The sequence below is a fragment of the Heptranchias perlo genome, chromosome 16, assembly GCF_035084215.1.
Source record: "Heptranchias perlo isolate sHepPer1 chromosome 16, sHepPer1.hap1, whole genome shotgun sequence".
In the NCBI taxonomy this organism is placed as follows: domain Eukaryota; kingdom Metazoa; phylum Chordata; class Chondrichthyes; order Hexanchiformes; family Hexanchidae; genus Heptranchias; species Heptranchias perlo.
In genome coordinates this window covers 34902323-34922258 of record NC_090340.1, presented here as the reverse complement: position 1 = coordinate 34922258, position 19936 = coordinate 34902323, and the positions used below count along the sequence as shown (strand labels likewise).

Here is a 19936-nt window from a genome sequence, read left to right as displayed (position 1 = left end):
CACAGCTCACTTTCCCATCTAACTTGGTAGCGTCAGCAAACTTGGATACATTACATCCGGTCCCTTTTTTCACATCGTTCACCTGACGAAGGAGGTAGCCTCCGAAAGCTTGTGAATTTAAAATAAAATTGCTGGACTATAACTTGGTGTTGTAAAATTGTTTACAATTGTCAACCCCAGTCCATCACCGGCATCTCCACATCACGAGTTTAGAAGAATGAGAGGTGATCTAATTGAAACATATAAGATTCTGAGGGGCCTTGACAGGGTAGATGCTGAGTGGTTGTTTCCCCTGGCTGGAGAGTCTAGAACTAGGGGGCATAGTCTTAGGATAAGGGGTCGGCCATTTTGGACTGAGATGAGGAAGAATTTCTTCACTCAGAGGGTTCTGAATCTTTGGAATTCTCTACCCCAAAGGGCTGTGGATGCTGAGTCGTTGAGTATATTCAATGCTGAGATAGATAAAATTTTACACTCTAGGGGAATCAAATGATATGGGGATCGGGCAGGAAAGTGGAGTTGAGGTCGAAGATCAGCCATGATCTTATTGAATGGCGGAGCAGGCTCGAGGGGCCATATGGCCTAATCCTGTTCCTATTTCGTATGTATCACCCTTGAGGTCTTGCTCTCCGGCATTGACCGTAATTCCTCATACTTGTAAGTCCTCCATACTAATCTTTCCTGTGTCATTGGTTCCCACATGGTCGATGACTTCCAGTTACTGTCACTCCCTTTCCAAATGTTTTTCCAACCGCTTTGTTCTGTCCTTCACCCTGGCACCAGGGATTCAACACCCATTACGATCACACCTGAAAAAATGCTGCCTATCTCTATCCCTGTAATTGAATATCTTGCCACTACCACTCGTCTATACTCTTTTTTTTGTCCTCCTGGGTAACCACTTGCTTCACAGTAGAATGGCATTGGTTATGATTACACTTCCTTGTATCTCCAATCTTCTCTTCATCACAGGCACTCAGCACTGACTAACTGAATAATATGTATTGGATTTTCTATGGCATTGTAGGACATGTGTTTCAAAAGGAAGTGGATCTGCCATAATGTTGGTGACAGTAAGTGAAACCATATGCTGCTTGGCAGGGGTTCTTGGGGTTGTAAGCATTTGGGAAAAGCGATAGTCGCAGAGGAAGTAATAAGTGGTTTGGAGGAGGATAGTAGTGTGGATTTGGGAGTTGTAGTGGGTATTTGGGGGTAGAGTGATGATTAGCGATTGGCTAGGCAGTACTGTGGATGGTATTTGAGGGAATTGGTAGTGAGCATGGTATTGGAATCGGCACGGTAATGAGAATTTGAATTGGCGGCTGGGGGAATGTAAATATTTGGGGAGGGAAGAGTTGATATTTAAGTATGTGGCATGACAAAGGTTAGGTATTTTGTTAAGTTTTGATTTGGTAGATGTTCCTTTAAATCTAGTCACAGAACATAAGCAGATTTAAAAACAAAGGTTGCAGTTCAGATTCTTGCACCAAGCTTACTTCAACACTGTGTTGTGAGTTTTGTCCGTTACAGCCTTGAGAAAGAAATAATTCAAAAGTAAATAATGTTGATTGTTTGGTTCAGTTTGTATTTAACCGACAGTTCCTTTTCGAATTTAAGGAGGTCAGATTTTCAAAATCCAGGCGTCCTGGTAGTTCTTTTCTAGGATATAAAAAAGGATTTAAATCAAAAATAGATGCAAAATCTCATGAGAGGAAGCTTTTTGATATCTCATAGAAGCAACCAACCAGTACAAGTCAGTTTGATATTCCTGGAAAAAAGAAGCACACTGTGCATTTAAAAGTTATTTGGAAAGGATTAACTTAGTTCTTAGAGCTGCAATCTTTTTATTATTTTGCTCACTTAGGAGTTAGGTCGAAGGTTGTCTACTGTAAATATATAACTGTGACTGTTTCTTATGTCCTTTTTCATCTTTTATAAAATAAATTTGCTTGATATTTTAAACCTAAAGCAAGATCTGCTGTGATGCTCAATCACTTTCAAAGACTGGAGAGAGATCTTTTGAAGGCAGAAATCCAGTAACTAAAGCCAATTACCAGGCACAGTTTGCTGTTCGTTTCCCAAGTGCATTATCGAAAGCTTACCTAGATCTCAAGGCAAGAATAGATAGTCTCAAAGGAATGGGTATTGGGATTCACCCATGGGAGTGCTCTAAGACACAAGAAGTGAAATAATCAAGGATAAGGAGGCTAGAAAAGACCCTGAAGTGTAACAAGTGCCAGTAGTGGTTAAGAGGGGCAAACGGTAGTTGAGTGGGCAGTGAGCAGTCTGAAAGATTGGTAATAAACAGTTGGGAAAAGAGAATATTTGGGAGGTGATTAATGATACTGGAGAGACTTTAGGTATTTGGAATAGTGATAGGATAGCAGGCAGTGGGGAGAGGCTGGGACCAAGGTGTAGAATTGGAATGAGATAAGGGTTGCAGTTTGAAAATAATAAATGAAGAGGATTAGCTGGACTCATACCTAATGCACATAAAGATGGTTGTGGTTGTCAGAGGCCAGTCATCACAACCTCAGGATGTCACTGTAGGAGTTTCTTAAGGCAATACCCTCAGCCCAACTATCTTCACTAATTTGCTAATGACCTTCCCTCCATCATAACGTCAAGAGTTGGCCTGTTCGCTGATAATTCTTGTGTTCAGTTCCACTAATAATTTCTCCGAAGCACCCCATGCCTGCTTACAGCAGGACTTGATAATATTCAGGCTTGAGCTGATAAGTGTCGCACAAATGTTAATTGAAATTTGATTTATTCCACATCATAAATTAGAGGCCCTGATAATGCATTGTGCATTACATGGCATAACGCACCTATTATAAAACTGCATTTCCTCATTGAACAACGCTGTGGGAGACTTGCAAGTATATGTGTGAGAGGTATGTAGTGGGAACTTTGTGCTCCTAATACATTTCAAAAATGTTGTGGCCTTGCATTTAATATTAAAAATTTTCATTTTTGATCATTCCTTTGCCATTCTTAATTGAGTTCTTTATTGTAGAAAAATATCCCAAGGCAATGCACAGAGATATAATGGATGCCAAGACAAAGAAGGATAAATTATGAGTGGTGCTGAAAAACTTGGTCGAAGAGATAGGTTTTAAGGAGGGCCTTAAAGAGAAGAGGGAGGTGGTGAGGCAGAGGGGTTTACGGAGGGAATTCTAGAGCATGGAGCCCAGACGGCTGAAGGCATGGCCGCCAATGGTGAAACGAAGAGAGAGGGAATACACAAAAGGCCAGAGTCGGAGGAACAGAGAGTTTGTGGGGGGGTGGGGAGGGGGTTGGGTTGGAGTTGGAGGAGGTTACATAGATAAGATGTGGTGAGGCCATGTAGGGATTTAAGCACGAGGGTGAGAATTTTAAATTGGGGGACTAGGAATGAATGTAGGCCAGCAATGACAGGGGTGATGGGAGAGCAGAACTTGATGTGGGATACGATATGGGCAGCCGAGTTTTGGATGAGTTGAAGTTTATGGAGGGTGGAAGATTGGCTGGGAGTGCATTGAAATAATTGAGTCTGGAGGTGACAACGCATGGATGAGAGTCTCAGCAGCTGATGTGCTGAGGCAGGGACAGAGTTGGGCGAAGCTATGGAGATGGAAGTACGTGATCTTTGTAATGGAGAGTGTAAGGGGTTGGAAGCTCAGCTCAGGGTTGAGTAGGACGCAACAGTCTGGTTCAACACAAGACAATGCTGGAGAGGGGGATTGAATTAGTGGAAAAAGTACAGAGTTTGTAATGAGGGCCAAAAACGATGGCTTTGGTCTTCCCAATGTTTAACTGGAGGAAATCACAGCTCATCCAAGACTGATTATTGGATAAGCAGTCTGACAGCACAGGCAGTGGAGGGTTTGAGAGAGGTGGTGGAGAGGTAGAGCTGCATGTTGTCAGTATACATGTGGAATTTGACCTCATGTCTGTGGATGTTGTTGCCAAGGGGCAGCATGTAGATGAGGACTTTGATCCAAATTATATCCCATTTATGTTGTAGAATAGATCAGAGCCAGCATCCCATTGTGCCAAAGTTATCCTGTTTTAGTCCATGATGTAATCAGCAATACCAGAGTAACTGAACATGTGAAAGATTTGCACAAGCTCAATTGCTGCAAAGTTGCATTTGCAACTGTACCATTCTGGCAATAGATCGTCCCCAATGTCCAACAAACGTCCATACAAGCCAACAATTTTAAAACGACACAGCAATGTCAAGTGGTGCCAACATTAACCATTACATCATAAAGCAAGGAAGAAAATTACTTTGTCAACATAAGAACATAAGAAATAGAAGCAGGAGTCGGCCATCCGGCTCCTCGAGCCTGCTCCGCCATTCAACAAAATCATGGCTGATCTTCTACCTCAACGCCATTTTCCTGCACTATCTCCATAATCCCTTGATGCCTTTAATATCTAGAAATCTGCCGATCTCTGTTTTGAATGCACTCAATGACTTAGCCTTCACAGCCCTCTGGGGTAGAGAATTGAAAAGTTCACCACCCTCTGAGTGAAGAAATTTCTCCTCATCTCAGTCCTAAATGGCCTACCCCTTATTCTGAGACTGTGACCCCTGGTTCTAGACTCACCAGCCAGGGGAAACATCCTCCCTGCATCTACCCTGTTGAGCCCTGTAAGAATTTTGTATGTTTCAATGAGATCACTTCTCATTCTTCTAAACTCAATCTCTCTTCATACGACAATCCCGCCATGCCAGGAATCAGTCTGGTGAACCTTTGTTGCACTCGCTCTATGGCAAGTATATTCTTTCTTAGGTAAGGAGATCAAAATTGTACACAGTACTCCAGGTGCGGTCTTACCAAGGCCCTATATAATTGCAGTAAGACATCTTTACTCCTTTACTCAAATCCTCTTGTAATAAAGGCCAACATACCATTTGTCTTCCGAATTGCTTGCTGCACCTGCATGTTAGCCTTCAGTGACTCATGTACAAGGACACTCAGGTCCTTTTGAACATCAACATTTCCCAATCTCTCACCATTTAAAAAATACCCTGCATTTCTGTTTTTCCTACCAAAGTGGATAACTTCACATTTTTCCACATTATATTCCATCTGCCATGTTCTTGCCCACACACATAGCTGTCTATATCCCCTTGAAGCCTCTTTGCATCCTCCTCACAACTTACATTCCCACCTAGTTTTGTGTTATCAGCAAACTTGGAAATATTACATTTGGTCCCCTCATCCAAATCATTGATATAGGTTGTGAATAGCTGGGGCCCAAGCACCAATCCCTGCGGTACCCCACTAGTCACAGTCTGCCAACCTGAAAAAAACCCGTTTATTCTTACTCTCTGTTTTCTGTCTGTTAACCAATTCTCAATCCAGGCCAGTATATTACCCCCAATTCCATGTGCTCTAACTTTGTTCACGAACCTCCTGTGTGGAACCTTATCGAAAGCCTTCTGAAAATCCAAATACCCCACGGTTCCCTTTGTCTGGAGGCAAGTCAAACACCTCATTTATATTTATAGCACTATCTCTGAAGACAGTGATGCTGAAAGAGACAATAGATTAGTATCCGGCTGCACGTGGATTAATCCTGTCATTGTGGGTATTGGTGTTTAATTCTGTTGTTTTGAGTTTAAATAATTGAGCACTGGTTCACCAGCCTGGTCAAAACAGGACTGAGCACAGTGCAGGAAAAAGGCACTTTTTGAGTGTTTAATTTGCATCATGAGGAAAAAAAAATCATCATTTTTGATATGTTTGTGATCGTTGGAATGTGCTAGGTGGACTGAATAACTTTTTATTGCACCTACATTCTTACCCGTTTATTAAATCTAAAATTAATTTTCTTGTAATTGCAGATTGTGTGTTTACAAAAGTACTTTGCTAGACTCTTAAAATGTTATGTAACATGAATGTATTCGTATAAATATTCATACATAGGAATAGGAGTAGACAATTCAGTTGCTCAAGCCAGTTCTGCTAATTTATTAGATTATGGTCAATCAATGCCTCTACTCCATTTACCTGTCGTTGCTCCATATCCCTTGATATCCTTGCTTAACAAAAACTTATCGATCTCAGTCTTGAAAATTTCAGTTGACCCAGTATCCAATTGGGGAAGAGAGTTGAAGATTTCTACAATCCTTGGTCTGAAGAAGTACTTCCTAATTTCACTCCTAAATGGCTTAGCTCTAATTTTAAGATTATGCACCCTTCTGGATTGCCCGACCAGAGGAAATAGCTTCTCTGTATTTATCCTATCAAATCTATTTATCATTTGAAGGCCTTGATTAGATCACCCCTCAACCGTCTAAACTCAAGGGAATACAATCCGAGTTTATGCAACCTCTCCTCATAATTCAACCTTTTAAGCCCCAATATAATTCTGGTAAATCTTCACTGTAGCCCCTCCAGGTTAATATATCCTTCCTGAAGTGCGATCCCCAAATCTGAACACAGTACTCCAGATGGGGTTTGACCAATGATCTGTACAACTAAAGCATAACTTTCTCCCCTTTGTATTCCAGCCTCCTTGAGATAAATGTCAACATTTGATTAGCCTTTTTGATTACTTTTGTACCTGTGCACTAGCTTTTAGTGATTTTACCTTTGCTCCTTTGCTCCTCCACTGTTTCTAGTTTCCCATCATTAAGAAAACATTCCAATTTGTCTTTCTCTGATCCAAAGTGGATGATGTCACACTGCCCCACATTGAACTCGATCTGCCATTCACCTAATACGTCTATGTCCCTTTGTAACTTCCTGCTCCCATCTGCACAACTTAGTGCGCCTCCTTACTTAGTGTCATCTTAAACTTGGATACACAACTCCAGTCTTTCATTCAAGTTATTGATGCATATGTTGAAAAGCTGAGGCCCCAGTACAGATTCCTGGACAACACTACTTGTCGTATCCCACCAATCAGAATAGGTTCCCTTTATCCCTACTTTTTTATCTGCTACCGGTCAACCAATTACCAACCTCTGTCACAAGGTTACCTCCCAATTCCGTCTACTTTCATTTTTGCTAATAACCTCTTGTGTGGAACCTTATCAAATGCTGTCGAGAAGTCCCATTAGACAACATCTATAGACACTCCCTTATCCACCATGTTAATGACCTCTTCAGAAAATTCAATTAGATTAGTCAGACATGACCTACTCTTCACAACTCCATTCTGACTCTCTTTGATCAGCTCATACTTGTCTAAGTGCTCAGTTACTCTATCCATTTATTTTTAAACAGGTGGAACATTTCAAGCAGCATTCAAATCCGTCAAAATGCCTACATTCTGTGTTTAACGTACATACAGGGGATGAAGTGTTATCTTATGAAGTATATGGGCATCTTCAGGTAAGGCAGTGCTATTGTACAGTTCTGATCCTTTTGACAAACATTTTAATGTTAGCATTATTAGAGCACATGCACCGGCTGTATGATAATTGATTGGTTGATTGATGCAGCAACATTTCAAAGTTTTGATTTGATTTTCGTTGTTGCTCTTCACTCCAGATTGATGCTGTATCTTTGTTCCTACTGTACTTGGTGGAGATGATTTCCTCGGGTCTACAGATTATCTACAATACGGACGAGGTATTATTTGTTAGACTGATGGATTAAAGCAAATAAGCATGTTTATTTCCCAAAATTTTATAAAGTAATGACACCACAATTAACTTGCTAAAAACTGAAGTTGCTTTCAAGTTTCAAAATGTGCTAATTGGTCTCCTATGATGTTGCACATGGGGGGACAAGACCAAGTGTAATATTTGGGTCAAGCAGGTGGCCTAGTTAGACCATGGTGGAAGACAGAGATAGGGGATGGGGGAAGATGGACAGGGCAGAAGAGGAGAGTGAAGAGGAGATGAGGAAAAGTGACAGATGCAGACGGGGGAGAGAGGGATGGGCAGGGGAGGAGCAAAGGCAAAAAAACCCACCTCAGCCAGTAGGGAGAGCAGCAAGCTCTCTCCATGGAGGATGGTCCACTTACCTCCCCAGAGCTGAATTTTTCTCTCAGTGTGGTTAATTGGTCTCCCGTCCCACAAGTCAGTGTTGGGGGGAGGATTTTAATGTTGATTATCATCGGGCGAGTGACAGCCGATCTGCCCACTTCACACCTGTTTGGGCATAAGTTAAAGTGTCACCCAACAAGTGCCCCAGGCTTTGGCTCACAAATATGAAACTGCACAAAGTTGACAGAGTCCTAAATAATGGCAGATTCAAATATTACAACTGCAAGCATACTCCAGTTTTAGCATTAAGTGGCTCATGCCCTTCTGAAACTAAATAAATTACTTGCATTTATATAGCACCTTATCATGTAGTGGAAATATAATAAAGCATTTCACACAGTTAAATACTTTTGGGTCTAGTTGCTGTTGTAATGTAGGCAAACATACATGGCATAGGAATGTCTTGAAGAGCCCTCAGTGCACTTCCTCTCCTCCGTCTCCCAACAACATGATTCCATCTCCTTTTGGTGATGATTGTTAATTATATACACTGTTTCTTTTGGGCAGACTCTACCTAATCTTCAAGACCACATCCGACTCAATGATTTCTTTAGTAACACTCCAATACTTCCATAAATTCAAGTATTCAACTAGCAGAGATGTTTTGCTGTGATACAATTTTAGTCATTTTTATTACCAAGGGTTGCTGGGGTTTTCTACAAGGCTCTATTTTTAAAAATTGCATTCGCCAAGCTACATTGCAAATCCTCAAAATAGATGAAAAGTTGTGACACTGATATGTATCAAAATTAATGCCATCTCCACTTTGAATATACACATCCAAGTTAGTAAGACATATCAACTGGTGAGTAGAAAAGCTTTCAATTTGACTACAAGGAAATTTTTTGACATCACAGTAATCCTTTGTACTTTGAAGCAAATTTCAGCATTTGACTTCGAGCTCAAAAATTGCTCTCAACAATAAACTAGTAAATCATAAGCAACATCATTTATCCCATGTTGTTAGTTACTTTCTAGCTTGAACAAATAATCTCAGTTCCAATATACTTTAGCCTTAAGCATATTCGGTCAAATCCTGAATCTGAACTTTGGGTGTGAATGGAAGCACTACGTTTCGAGTGTCTGTATTCAAATTTGCAATCTGAATTTCTTTGCTATGCAGTCCATCACAATAATCATTGCCTGCGAAGGCAGAGATATCGTCAAAGCTCAAATAGGTCAAGTTCAGAGAAGACAACTTTGAAGCTCATCCCTGATCTGCAATGTATTGTGGTACCTAGGAAATATAGCTTGCTGCATTTGAGAAGGCTGTATTCTTCATAATTTAATTAAATTAAACCTGACTTAAATGAGTAAAGGTTCACTATTGTGATACTCGATTGATGGCTGAATGGTCTTAAACTATGATAACACTAAAAATACTTGCATATCAAATGTCACCACAAATTGATTTACTGTTAATGATTATTTCTAATGAAAATGATCTGGAATTTTCATCATATTTCTCTTCCTTATATATTTCCCATCTTCATTTGTAAAATTAAAAAAAACGCATATTTTCACAAAACAGTACAATTTCTACCTTTACAGTCTGAAATCCATTAAAAAGAGTTATAGGAGTGTGAATGATGTTACTCATGTTGCGAAGAAATAAGGATGCCTCATTATCTTTATATAACACCTTCATTTTTGTCTCTAAGCTGAGTACACAAAGCACTGAGAGCAAATGATACAGATTTGTTTTCTCACTGGAAATCACAGAGTGGCCTTGAATATTGACATCAAGCCATTTAAATTCATTAAGGCATAATCATAGAATCATAGAAAGTTACGGCACAGAAAGAGATCATTCAGCCCATCGTGTCCGTGCCGGCCGACAAAGAGCTATCCAGTTTAATCCCACTTTCCAGCACTTGGTCCGTAGCCCTGTAGGTTACGGCACTTCACGTGCACATCCGAGTACTTTTTAAATGAGTTGAGGGTTCCTGCCTCTACCACCCTTTCAGGCAGTGAGTTCCAGACCCCCACCACCCTCTGGGTGAAAGAATTTCTCCTCTGCTCCCCTCTAATCCTTCTACCAATTACTTTAAATCTATGACCCCTGGTCACTGACCCTTCTGCTAAGGGAAATAGGTCCACCCTATCCACTCTGTCTAGTCCTGTCATAATTTTATATACCTCCAATTAAATCACCCCTTAGCCTCCTTTGTTCCAAAGAAAACATTCCCAGCCTATGCAATCTTTTCTTATAGCTAAAATTCTCCAGCCCAAATAAGGCTCCAAACATTAGTCATGTCATACCACTAAAATCAGTGTAGTTAGGGTTGATGTTTTTCCAGGTTAGGAATAGTAAATAGCAAGCTCAGACTTTAACTTTGAAAGAAATTGAACCTGAATACAGTGGCTCAGAAATTGCTTGGAGCGGTGAACCAACAGTGCTCGCTGCTCCATAAATTTATACTCAGCCACTAACTTATCGCGGTCTTTACTGGGTGCACTTCCTCTAATAGGTAGTGGAGGAGAGCTCAGCGTTAGCTCCCGCAAAGGTAGGACCCACAGGAGAAGCAAAAGGATCGCTCTCTCCCCTCGACCAATCAGATTGCAGGATTTTTGACAAGCTGCATTAACTGTCTCTGCAAGCTGCAATGTTAAATCCAGGAAGTAAAAAGTACAACATTAAAATCATTTGTAAAAACGGTTATAGACAGCAAAAAGAGAGTAAGAAATAATGGAATTAAATAATAAAGACAGAAGGGAAAAGTAAAAAAAAAGATTAGATCTGGTATTTTTAAGCATACCTGTTTTGTGGCAATATTAGTTACATTCCAGCTGGCAGATAAGCAAGTTGGCGCTGGTCCCATGTTTCCACTGATTTCAGCTGGCGATATTCCTTTAATTCATTTCGCTGGCGAACTAGGAGAAGCAAGTTCTGGATTTTCACGTTTGACAGCACCTGTGCGAACACCGGAACTTGCTCCTCGATTTCGCCACGATCAACGGTGAGCACTGTTGAGCTCACTGTTCTTTTTTATGCAGTTTGAGAGCCAGTGCTTTTATATCCAAGAAGTATTTGGATTTGTTTCCTCGGGCTGTACGCGAATGAAGCTCTCATCTTCTATTGTTTTTTAACAACTCTATCAATTTTTAGTGAAGCACAGAGCATTATGCTTAATTTGATGAGTATGTCTGTTAATTAAAGCAGACTAATTGTAGTTTGATTGATCTATGCATTGCAGAGGGAGCATTGCTTTAGATATAATAGACTGGAGGTTAAAATGTATAATCTTTCACAATGACAGATTTAAATGCTTTATGCAATTGTGTCCACCAGCTGAAAAGGAAAAAGCATTCATCATAGACAACTAGATAGCACAGAATTTTGAAGTTACAGCATTTTATCTGATGGGGTCCAAGTTCAACTCCAGACGACAAAAGACTAATGAAATTCAACATCCCTGTAGGCTGTGAAGGCATAGATGCAAACTGCAGGATTGGTGGTCTCAGTCATGTGTCATTGTTCACAGCACAAGCGTGATGATGTTTGACAGCATTTAGAATAAACGTGGACTAAAGCAAAAGAGAAGATAGCCGTCGGTTGATTAATTGGTGAATTATTCTCAGCTAGTAGCTGTGTGGTTGATTTGCATTTTCCTGGAACCAATATTGTTCAATGCAAGGTTAAACACTAAAATCTAGATTTTACTCTAGTAGTGTAGACCCAAATGGCTAGTGGCAGCTTTTAAACAGCCTCTGGAAGTGTGCTGGTTCCAGCCAATTTTTCGAGGTCAACTCATTAACAAAACTGCAGATGCAGATTAGTGAGTACACTAGACATAGGGAAGAAAATTGTGCATAATTTGAAGAGACAAGGGTAATTATGGGGAGTGTCACAATAGAGGGACACAAATTCTGAAAACCTTTGGAAAGACTCGAGAAGCATCTTGAACCAAAAAGGCTGAAAGTGCAGAGCACTAGGAAGAGACAGATAAAAGTGAAGGGAAAGTAAACCCAAGGTCCAGGAATTAGTCTACAAGGTGCAGGCATTCGTCTGCAGGCAACTGATGGAGCAGACCAACATCCAACACCTGTTTGATGGCTGCTGAAGTGCAGGTCGTGTGGCATCCTGCAGCGAATTGAAGCTAAGTTTCAGCACACTGCCAGCCGTTACTGTCACTGCATGTGCTGGCCCTGACCCAGACCCTGAGAACACAGTTTGCTGCCGACAAGTCAGTGACAAGTACGAATGCCAGGGCCTGCAGATGCTTGGTGCTATTTTGGTGGATATGGTCCACCAGGTTATGCTGGTTCTTGATTCTCCTGGCACACCTTATTTCAAGCAGTGCCACTGGAAGCATGCCATGCTGTGATTGGAATGCTTCCAAGTAAGCATTCAACACAAAAGTTAGTATGGCACTTGTGTATCTGAACAAGCCCATTGGATCTGCTGCCCCAGCTTCCTTTGGATTTAGGAGCCTCTGCCTTCATTAATTTTCTACCAAAATGAGATTGTCTGCAAATGCAGGTGTGCAGATACCAGCATATGGGCACAGAACATCTTGTGTGCAGCCTGACCTGCCTCTGTAGGTTCTCCTATTCTTCCACACATGTCTAAGAAGGGATTCCCATTGGGAATCCTATTGTACCAGTAATGGTGTTGGGAACAAAATAACAATAACTTACAACAGTTTATACAAAGGCTTACAAGAACCACATGCCAGCAGCAATCACAAAATGAACAAAAAATGGTTTAAAAATGGCCTGAACTATACCTGTGCCTTAACGATTGTGTTTTCTTGTTTATTAGGTAACTTTCATTCAAAATCTTGTTTTCTGTGTGGAAAGAAGCTACCGTAGGCCAGATTATGGTATGTGGGAGAGAGGAAGTAAATATAACAATGGCAGCACTGAACTACACTCAAGGTATGCTGTTTCACAAGATTCTTATTCAACCTAATATTTTTATAGTCCTACGTGAATTTAGAACATTGATTACCTGTATAAATATAATGGGAAATGCAAATTATTTGCTCTGCTTGTACCATAATATGCAGATATAACTTTAAATGCAGCATTCGTGATGCGATCATTTTTTTTCTCTACCTTTAACTAGGATTTTATTTTTCTTGTGTGCTTTTTCCTGTTCTAGGGTGATGAAAAAAAATCATTTTCCATATACTGTGGCCATTTGTGTTGAAAATGTGGCTTTTTCTTTATACTGTTATATCCACAATGTAAATTGCTTCTATGATTTTGGGAGGTGTTGGGCAATTTTCATACCTGTGTGCAATTAAGCTTAGAATGCCAACAGCTCCAGGGAATTCTGTCGTCCATTTGATTTTAAAAATATATCAGTTCACACATTGGTGCTGAAAAATCCCTAATATTGCAGTAATAATGCTACCCAAATGTCAAGACTTTTATTCAATATTTTAGCAATGGCATTATTACAGTAATAAATCATTTTAAATGAAAGTTTTTAAAATGGCTTGTTTCCCTACATTCCTTTTTTCTCTATTCTCTCTTTTGAACATATTGTTTCTTATTTATTTTAAGTTTAAACATCTTAACAAATGTGATAAATGATGTTCCCCAGGGATCTGTACTGGGGCCTCAGCTTTTCACCATTAATATTAATTACTTTGATGAAGGAATAGAGTAGTATATCCAAGTTTGCAGATGACACTAAATTAGGAGGGACAATATGTTGTGTAGATGGGAGCAGGAAGTTCGAAAGGGACATCGACAAACTATGGCAGATGGAGTTCAATGTGGAGAAGTGTCAGGTCATCCACTTTGAATTTGACAAAGGCAAATCAGAATATCTTAATGGTGAGAGACTAGGGACTGTAGAGGAGCAAAGGGATTTAAGTGTCCCTGTACACAAATCACTAAAAGCTGGTGCACAGGTACAAAAAGTAACCAAAAAGGCTAATGGAATGTTGGCCTTTATCTCAAGGGGGCTGGAATACAAAAGTGAAGAAATAATGCTTCAGTTGTACAGAGCCTTGGTCAGACCCATCTGGAGTACTGTTTTCATTTTTGGTCACCAAACCTCAGGAAAGAGTATATTGGCCTTGGAAGGGGTACAGCGCAGATTCACCAGAATGATAGTGGGGCTGAAAGGATTAAATTATGACTGCAGGTTGCATAAACTTGACCTGTAGTCCCTTGATTTTAGAAGGTTGAGATGATTTAATCGAGGTATTTTAAATGATAAAGGGATTCAATAGGGTAGATACAGAGCAACTATTTCCTTTGGTAGGGTAATACAGTACAAGAGGGCATAATCTTAAAATTAGAACTAAGCCATTAAGGAATGAAATCAGGGAGCATTTTTCACACAAAGGGTAATAGAAATCTTGATCTCGCTTTTCTAAAAGGCTGTGGATACTGCATAATTGAAGTTTTCAATACTAAGACTGATAGATTTTTGTTAGGTAAGAGTATCAAGGGATATGGAATAAAGGTAGGTAAACAGAGTTGTGGTACAGATCAGCCAGGATCTAATGAAATGACAGAACAGGCTTGAAGGGCTGAATGGCCTACTCCTATTCCTACATTCCTATAACTTTCCTTATAACTGCCTTTCTCTACCTCTACTTTCTCCCCATTTGTGATCAAACTATAACCCACAAAAGTTGAGTTAGTCCCTGTTTGGCTAAATACTAATTTTGAAAGCTGCTGATTTCAGTATTCTGGAGACTGAATATTCAACCTATTGGCTCAAACTGCGCCATCATTTTCAAGCTGACATTCAGCAGCCCAAGCTAATGACAAAATTAACTCAGTGGCGCAAGAAACTGACCCCTGACAAACCAAGTTATCTGGTAGAGCAGCAGTTACTAAATTAAAATTTATGCATTATGTACAGTTAAGCTCAGGTTAGCGGTAATGAAGTTATGAAAAAAGTTGATTTTAAAAGCTCTATATTTCTTTGTGCGAAAGTTAAAACTTAGTCATGGAAATAATTTCTTTCAGATGATTATCCCAGCTCTAATGGGCTACTTTATGGGTTGTATTATCTTGCAGTAAAAAGGGCAACATAGAAAGTACACGGAACTATCACATGACGTTCAACATAATGGTGATCACAGAAATTGTCACAGTTTCTATGCCAATATTTTTGAACAGATTCAAAGATGGTAATAGTTCAACAACATTGTCCTGTGATGTACATGTTGGACATCCTAGAATTGGCCGTGTCTTGCAAGATTGTTTTCTTTAAGATAGAGCCCTTTTAAAACTATTAACATATCCTCTTTGAGCTTTGTGCATGGTAGCTTCCAAAACTGGAAAGCTGTTTGTAATGAGTTAGTTGCCATTGGGAACAAGCTAAATCATTTCAAAATCCAAATTCATCCAGGCAGTGTGTTGGTGCTGGACTCTTTAGTGCTATTGGTGGAATGTAGGTTGCTCCTTTGATTGTCTTGCACAAGGAGGTCCTGATTTTCAATGTGTTATCTAGGGGCAGACTTTTAATCCAGGTTATGGTTCAACGTAAGGTTTCATAGGGTGATTGAGAGGAACTTTGGGTTAACGTGACAGGGATAGCTTTGAGAAAATCATAAATATATTTAAAGCTGCATTTCCCATAGTTTAATATTTGATGAAATCCATAATACTCTCCAAAATTAAGAGTTCAGAAAAAAATGGTTTAAACTCATTTATTTAATCAACATCAAAAAAAGTAGGATTTGGTTACTTAAAATACATAAAGTATCCACTTTAGTTAGCAGTAAAATTGTTACATGTATAATGTGATAGCTATTTTGCAATGTCATTTTTATATCTGCTTAAAACTGCCAGTGTGGAGGTAAAGAAGCCGAGATAATATTTTTTACTTCTTTGCACTTAGTGTGGATAAGTGATTGGCCAATAGTTGTCTGAGTGATCATGTTATGTTCACAGATTTTATAGCAGCTTTCTATATGTAATTGCTCACAGACTTTCTGTTATCCTTTTTTCATTCATTTCTTCCCTTTTTGGTGTCACATGGTACTAGTGAAACAAAAAAATAGGAATTAAAGAAGAAGGAAAATCTAGAGGAAATATTTAAATATAAGGGGGTAGAGTTTCTTCTTTGGGCGCAATCGGCATTTAGGCACACATTTCACTGGCGAGGTTACAGGTCGAGTTTCCTCTAAATGTATTAACATAATCACAAACGTAAAATCTTCCATGAATCAGTGCAATCCGGCAACTTAACAGAACGTAATTGTTTATTTTTTCATCTTTGCAATAAAAGATATTTATTGATGTATTGAAGAGTGGTAACCTGGTGCAGTTTTATTAATACAGCTGAAATGGGTTTATCACAAAAAAAATAAGCATTTTCAATAAGTGTCCAGTCTTCTGCCTGTGAGTAACCTGATTTTAAATCACTGAAAATGACTTGGAAAAACTATACTGAACCATTTGCTACTTTCATTGGTGTACACTAGTCAGTTTCTTAATAAAGTAAATATTTTTAAATATTTAAAACCATTTAAAGCGTGCCTACCAGTGCCCGTGCGCCTAAGAAAACTACCTTAGTTTGAAGACCCTCATTGAACAGCCGTAGTCGGCAGAAGCTCACCATCCTCGTCATTTCGTTCAGGGGGGCATGGTCAGTTTTGTGTGTGGGGTTGGCTTCAGCGTGATTTTTGAGCCAGCGCAAAAGGTAGCAGAAACTTGAATTACGCTGAACGTAATTTACGGCCAGTGTAAATCAAAATTCCGGGATGTTTTGCACTGATTCAGCTGGATTGCGCTGAAAAAGCCAGTGCAATCTGGCAAAAACTCTACCCCAAGGTATTCCCTTAGAAATATTAGAAGAATGTGTGGGTGCTATCTTCATCTTAGTGACTAATTTCCCACCTTTCCTTAATGGAGACCTGCCACTTTCTGCCAGCCCGCATGATGATTTGGTTTACAGAAATGGCCTTCAAAGCTGAATTTAAACAAATTTCACTTGGAAGAAAACAATGTTTTACATCCTTACATTTTGTGGGCTGTGATGTGAACACCCTAGTTGTCTCATTAAGAGCAAATAGCCCATTCTTTCTATTTCTTTCTACAAATCCTCATTCTGTTATATAACATTGCACAAAACAAATCAAATAGAACAGATTTACAAATATTTTGTTTGTATTAATGTAATGTTTTACCTTCATGTTCATTATTTTACACTTTTGTTGTGAAGATCAAACCAAATGTTGCTATAAGAGTGTGATGATTCATGTTCAGCAATTTGAAATGCATTTATATTTGTCATATCAGCAGAAGAATCCGCCTTGTGCCTTTCAACACAAACACTGTCTGCTTCTAAGATGCTTTTTGTATTGATTTTTGTGTGTACTGCGATCTCAAACATGCCTTTTCTTCAACAGTTCAGTTGGTATGGCCAAAGCAGCGCTGGAAGCAATCAATGGCTTTAATCTCTTTGGCAGTCAGGTATTTTGAACAATATTTATTGCTTTTTAGTTTCTATATCATAACTGGTAACGGTCAGTAATCCATCAACAGTTGTGAAAAAGAAGGCATACAGGGTCACGACATAGTACATTATATTATTCTCAAAGAGTCTAGTGTTCATTCAAGATCCCATTCTTAATATAAATTGATTTATATGGAAAGTTAATTATTATAAATTGCCCTACTATGAAAATTAAATTACACAAAAGCAAGTAAGAGTAAGTAATTGCATTTTAATTACTTTTGCGTAGCCTCTGAAGAAAATGTATTTGGTTTAAATAATTTGCAAAGAGATACAAAATTTAAGAGTTCTCTCTCTTTTGTTTTAACACATCGAAGTAGTATAGTTTTCAGTCTTTAATTAAATAATTATATGACTGCATTTGTAAACCTTGCAATGAGCCCAATTATCAGTTGCAAAACCTTTTTTAATGTCAGAAGATTGAGTTAAAATTGAATATTTCTGAGAGTAATATGCAGATGATCTTCTAATATTTTAAAATTTAAATAAGCATGTATGGCAGAGCTGAAGTTTTCAATTTGATATTTGTCCAATCTGGTTAATATGAAATGTGAAAGGATGCTGTAAATTCACGTTATTTTTGTTGAAGTGACAGAGGATGCCAATCTGTGCTGGGATACTAAACCCGAATCCTAGGAAGATTCCACCCAATTATGCCTTAATGTATTCATATACAGTTTTGGATGGAAAGGAGAATTACTCCAAATGGACAGTTGCCACTAACCATCTCAAAAAAAAGGAAGAAGTTATAATTTGTGTAACTGAACTAAATTTATAGGTTCTCATCCTATTTTACATGTTCACATCCAGAGTTGCCCTAAGGTTCAATCCTTGGCCCATTCCTATTCCTTATATACATATTCATAGCTTCCACATGCATATTGATAATGAGCTCTACCTCTTTGCCTCCACCCATAGCTCTGTGACCACCGCTCTATTGTCAGATCACTTGTCTGACATCAAGTTGTGGATAACTCGGAACTTTTCCGTAACACAATATTGGCAAGACCAAAACCATCTTGTTTGGCTCCCAGCAAAGGCTCAGGACCCTTACTCTTAGCTACATCGCTCTCCCTGCCTGCTCATTCAGGCTGAACCCAATGGTGCACATCTGGCAACAACCCACCTATTGTTCTTTGCCTATGCCACTGCCAGTGGTAAATTTCTCCAATAATTGGTATTATCTTTGGAGCAAGAGAAAGCCAGTGCTTAAGCTGAAATGTATCTTTACCAACATGCTGAAAATTTACTGACCCTACAGTAGAAGAGTAGCTTAAGAGAAAATAATTGGAAAAACATTACACTGAGCACAGAATGAGAACTTTTGCCTTCTAATGTAACTGGTGAGCCTTCTATGACTTCAATCACAGGTAGTCAGAAGAAGGGGCGTATCTTTGAGCTGCATTTGTGTAACAGGTTGAGAGAGATTAAGGTACCACCGTTGGAGCAACTATGAATAACAAGTGTTCTTCTCAAATAAAAACAGAAAATGCCGGAAATACTCAGCAGGTCAGGTAGCATCTCTGGAGAGAGAAAGTTAACGTTTCAGGTCGATGACCTTTCATCAGAACTGGAAGAAGTGAAGATTTAACAGTTTTAAGCAAGTACAGAGCCGGGGGGAAGGGGAGGAGTGGAAAGAACAAAAGGGAAGGTCTGTGTTAGGGTGGAGGGCAGGAGTGATTAAATGACAAAAGGAATGAAGGTGCAAGTAAAGAAACAAAAGATGAGTCTAGAGGAGCTGTAAATGGCAACAGCAGAACCATTACCAGTACCTGCTGTCAGAAAAAATGGGAGCAGTGCTAATGGTCTAAAGTTATTGAAATTATTGTTGAGTCCGGAAGGTTGTAAAGTGCCTAATCGAAAGATGAGGTGCTGTTCCTCGAGCTTCCGTTGAGTTTCATTGGAACAGTGTAGGAGGCCGAGGATGGAGAGGTGGGATTGGGACGGAAAATTAAAATAGCAAGCGACCGGAAGGTCAGGGTTACGTTTGCGGACTGAACAGAGATGTTCAGCAAAGCGACCACCCAATTTGCGTTTGGTCGCCCCAGTGTAGAGGAGACCACAGCGAATACAGTGTACTAAATTGATAGAAGTACAAGTAAATCGTTGTTTCACCTGGAAGGAGTGTTTGGGGCCCTGAATGGTGGAAAGGGAGGAGGTGAAAAGGGCAGGTGTTGCATCTCCTGCGCTTGCATGGGTTAATGTAAGGGGAAGGGGAACGGGTGTTGGGAGTAATTTGCCACCTCACCTCCATTCAGTCCGCAAGCGTGACCCTGAACCTCCGGTCGCTTGCCATTATTATAATTCTCCGTCCCACTCCTACTCTGACCTCAACACATGCAGAAATATGTTGATATAAATGGATTCGAAGTATGTATTTTATCATCTCTATAATAGAACAGATTTACACAAGTAATGTACTTTCAGCATTGAAATACAGAATTCCTCAGGTTGTGAGGAAAAATACAAAAATGGATTTTCATTTATCCAAGTACATTTCTATC

At 39.5% G+C, this 19936-nt stretch overlaps 1 protein-coding gene across 3 annotated transcripts in view; it reads left to right on the top strand.

Annotated features, from left to right (window-relative positions):
• The window catches only part of phkb (phosphorylase kinase, beta), a 258511-nt gene that overhangs the window by 90832 nt on the left and 147743 nt on the right, over positions 1–19936 (top strand). For all 3 annotated transcript variants that reach the window (XM_067997927.1, XM_067997926.1, XM_067997928.1), the window contains 4 exons: positions 7230–7337; positions 7497–7577; positions 12762–12877; positions 17326–17389. In XM_067997927.1, the coding sequence (XP_067854028.1) occupies positions 7230–7337; positions 7497–7577; positions 12762–12877; positions 17326–17389 (369 nt within the window). The remainder of the gene's footprint in view (positions 1–7229; positions 7338–7496; positions 7578–12761; positions 12878–17325; positions 17390–19936) is intronic.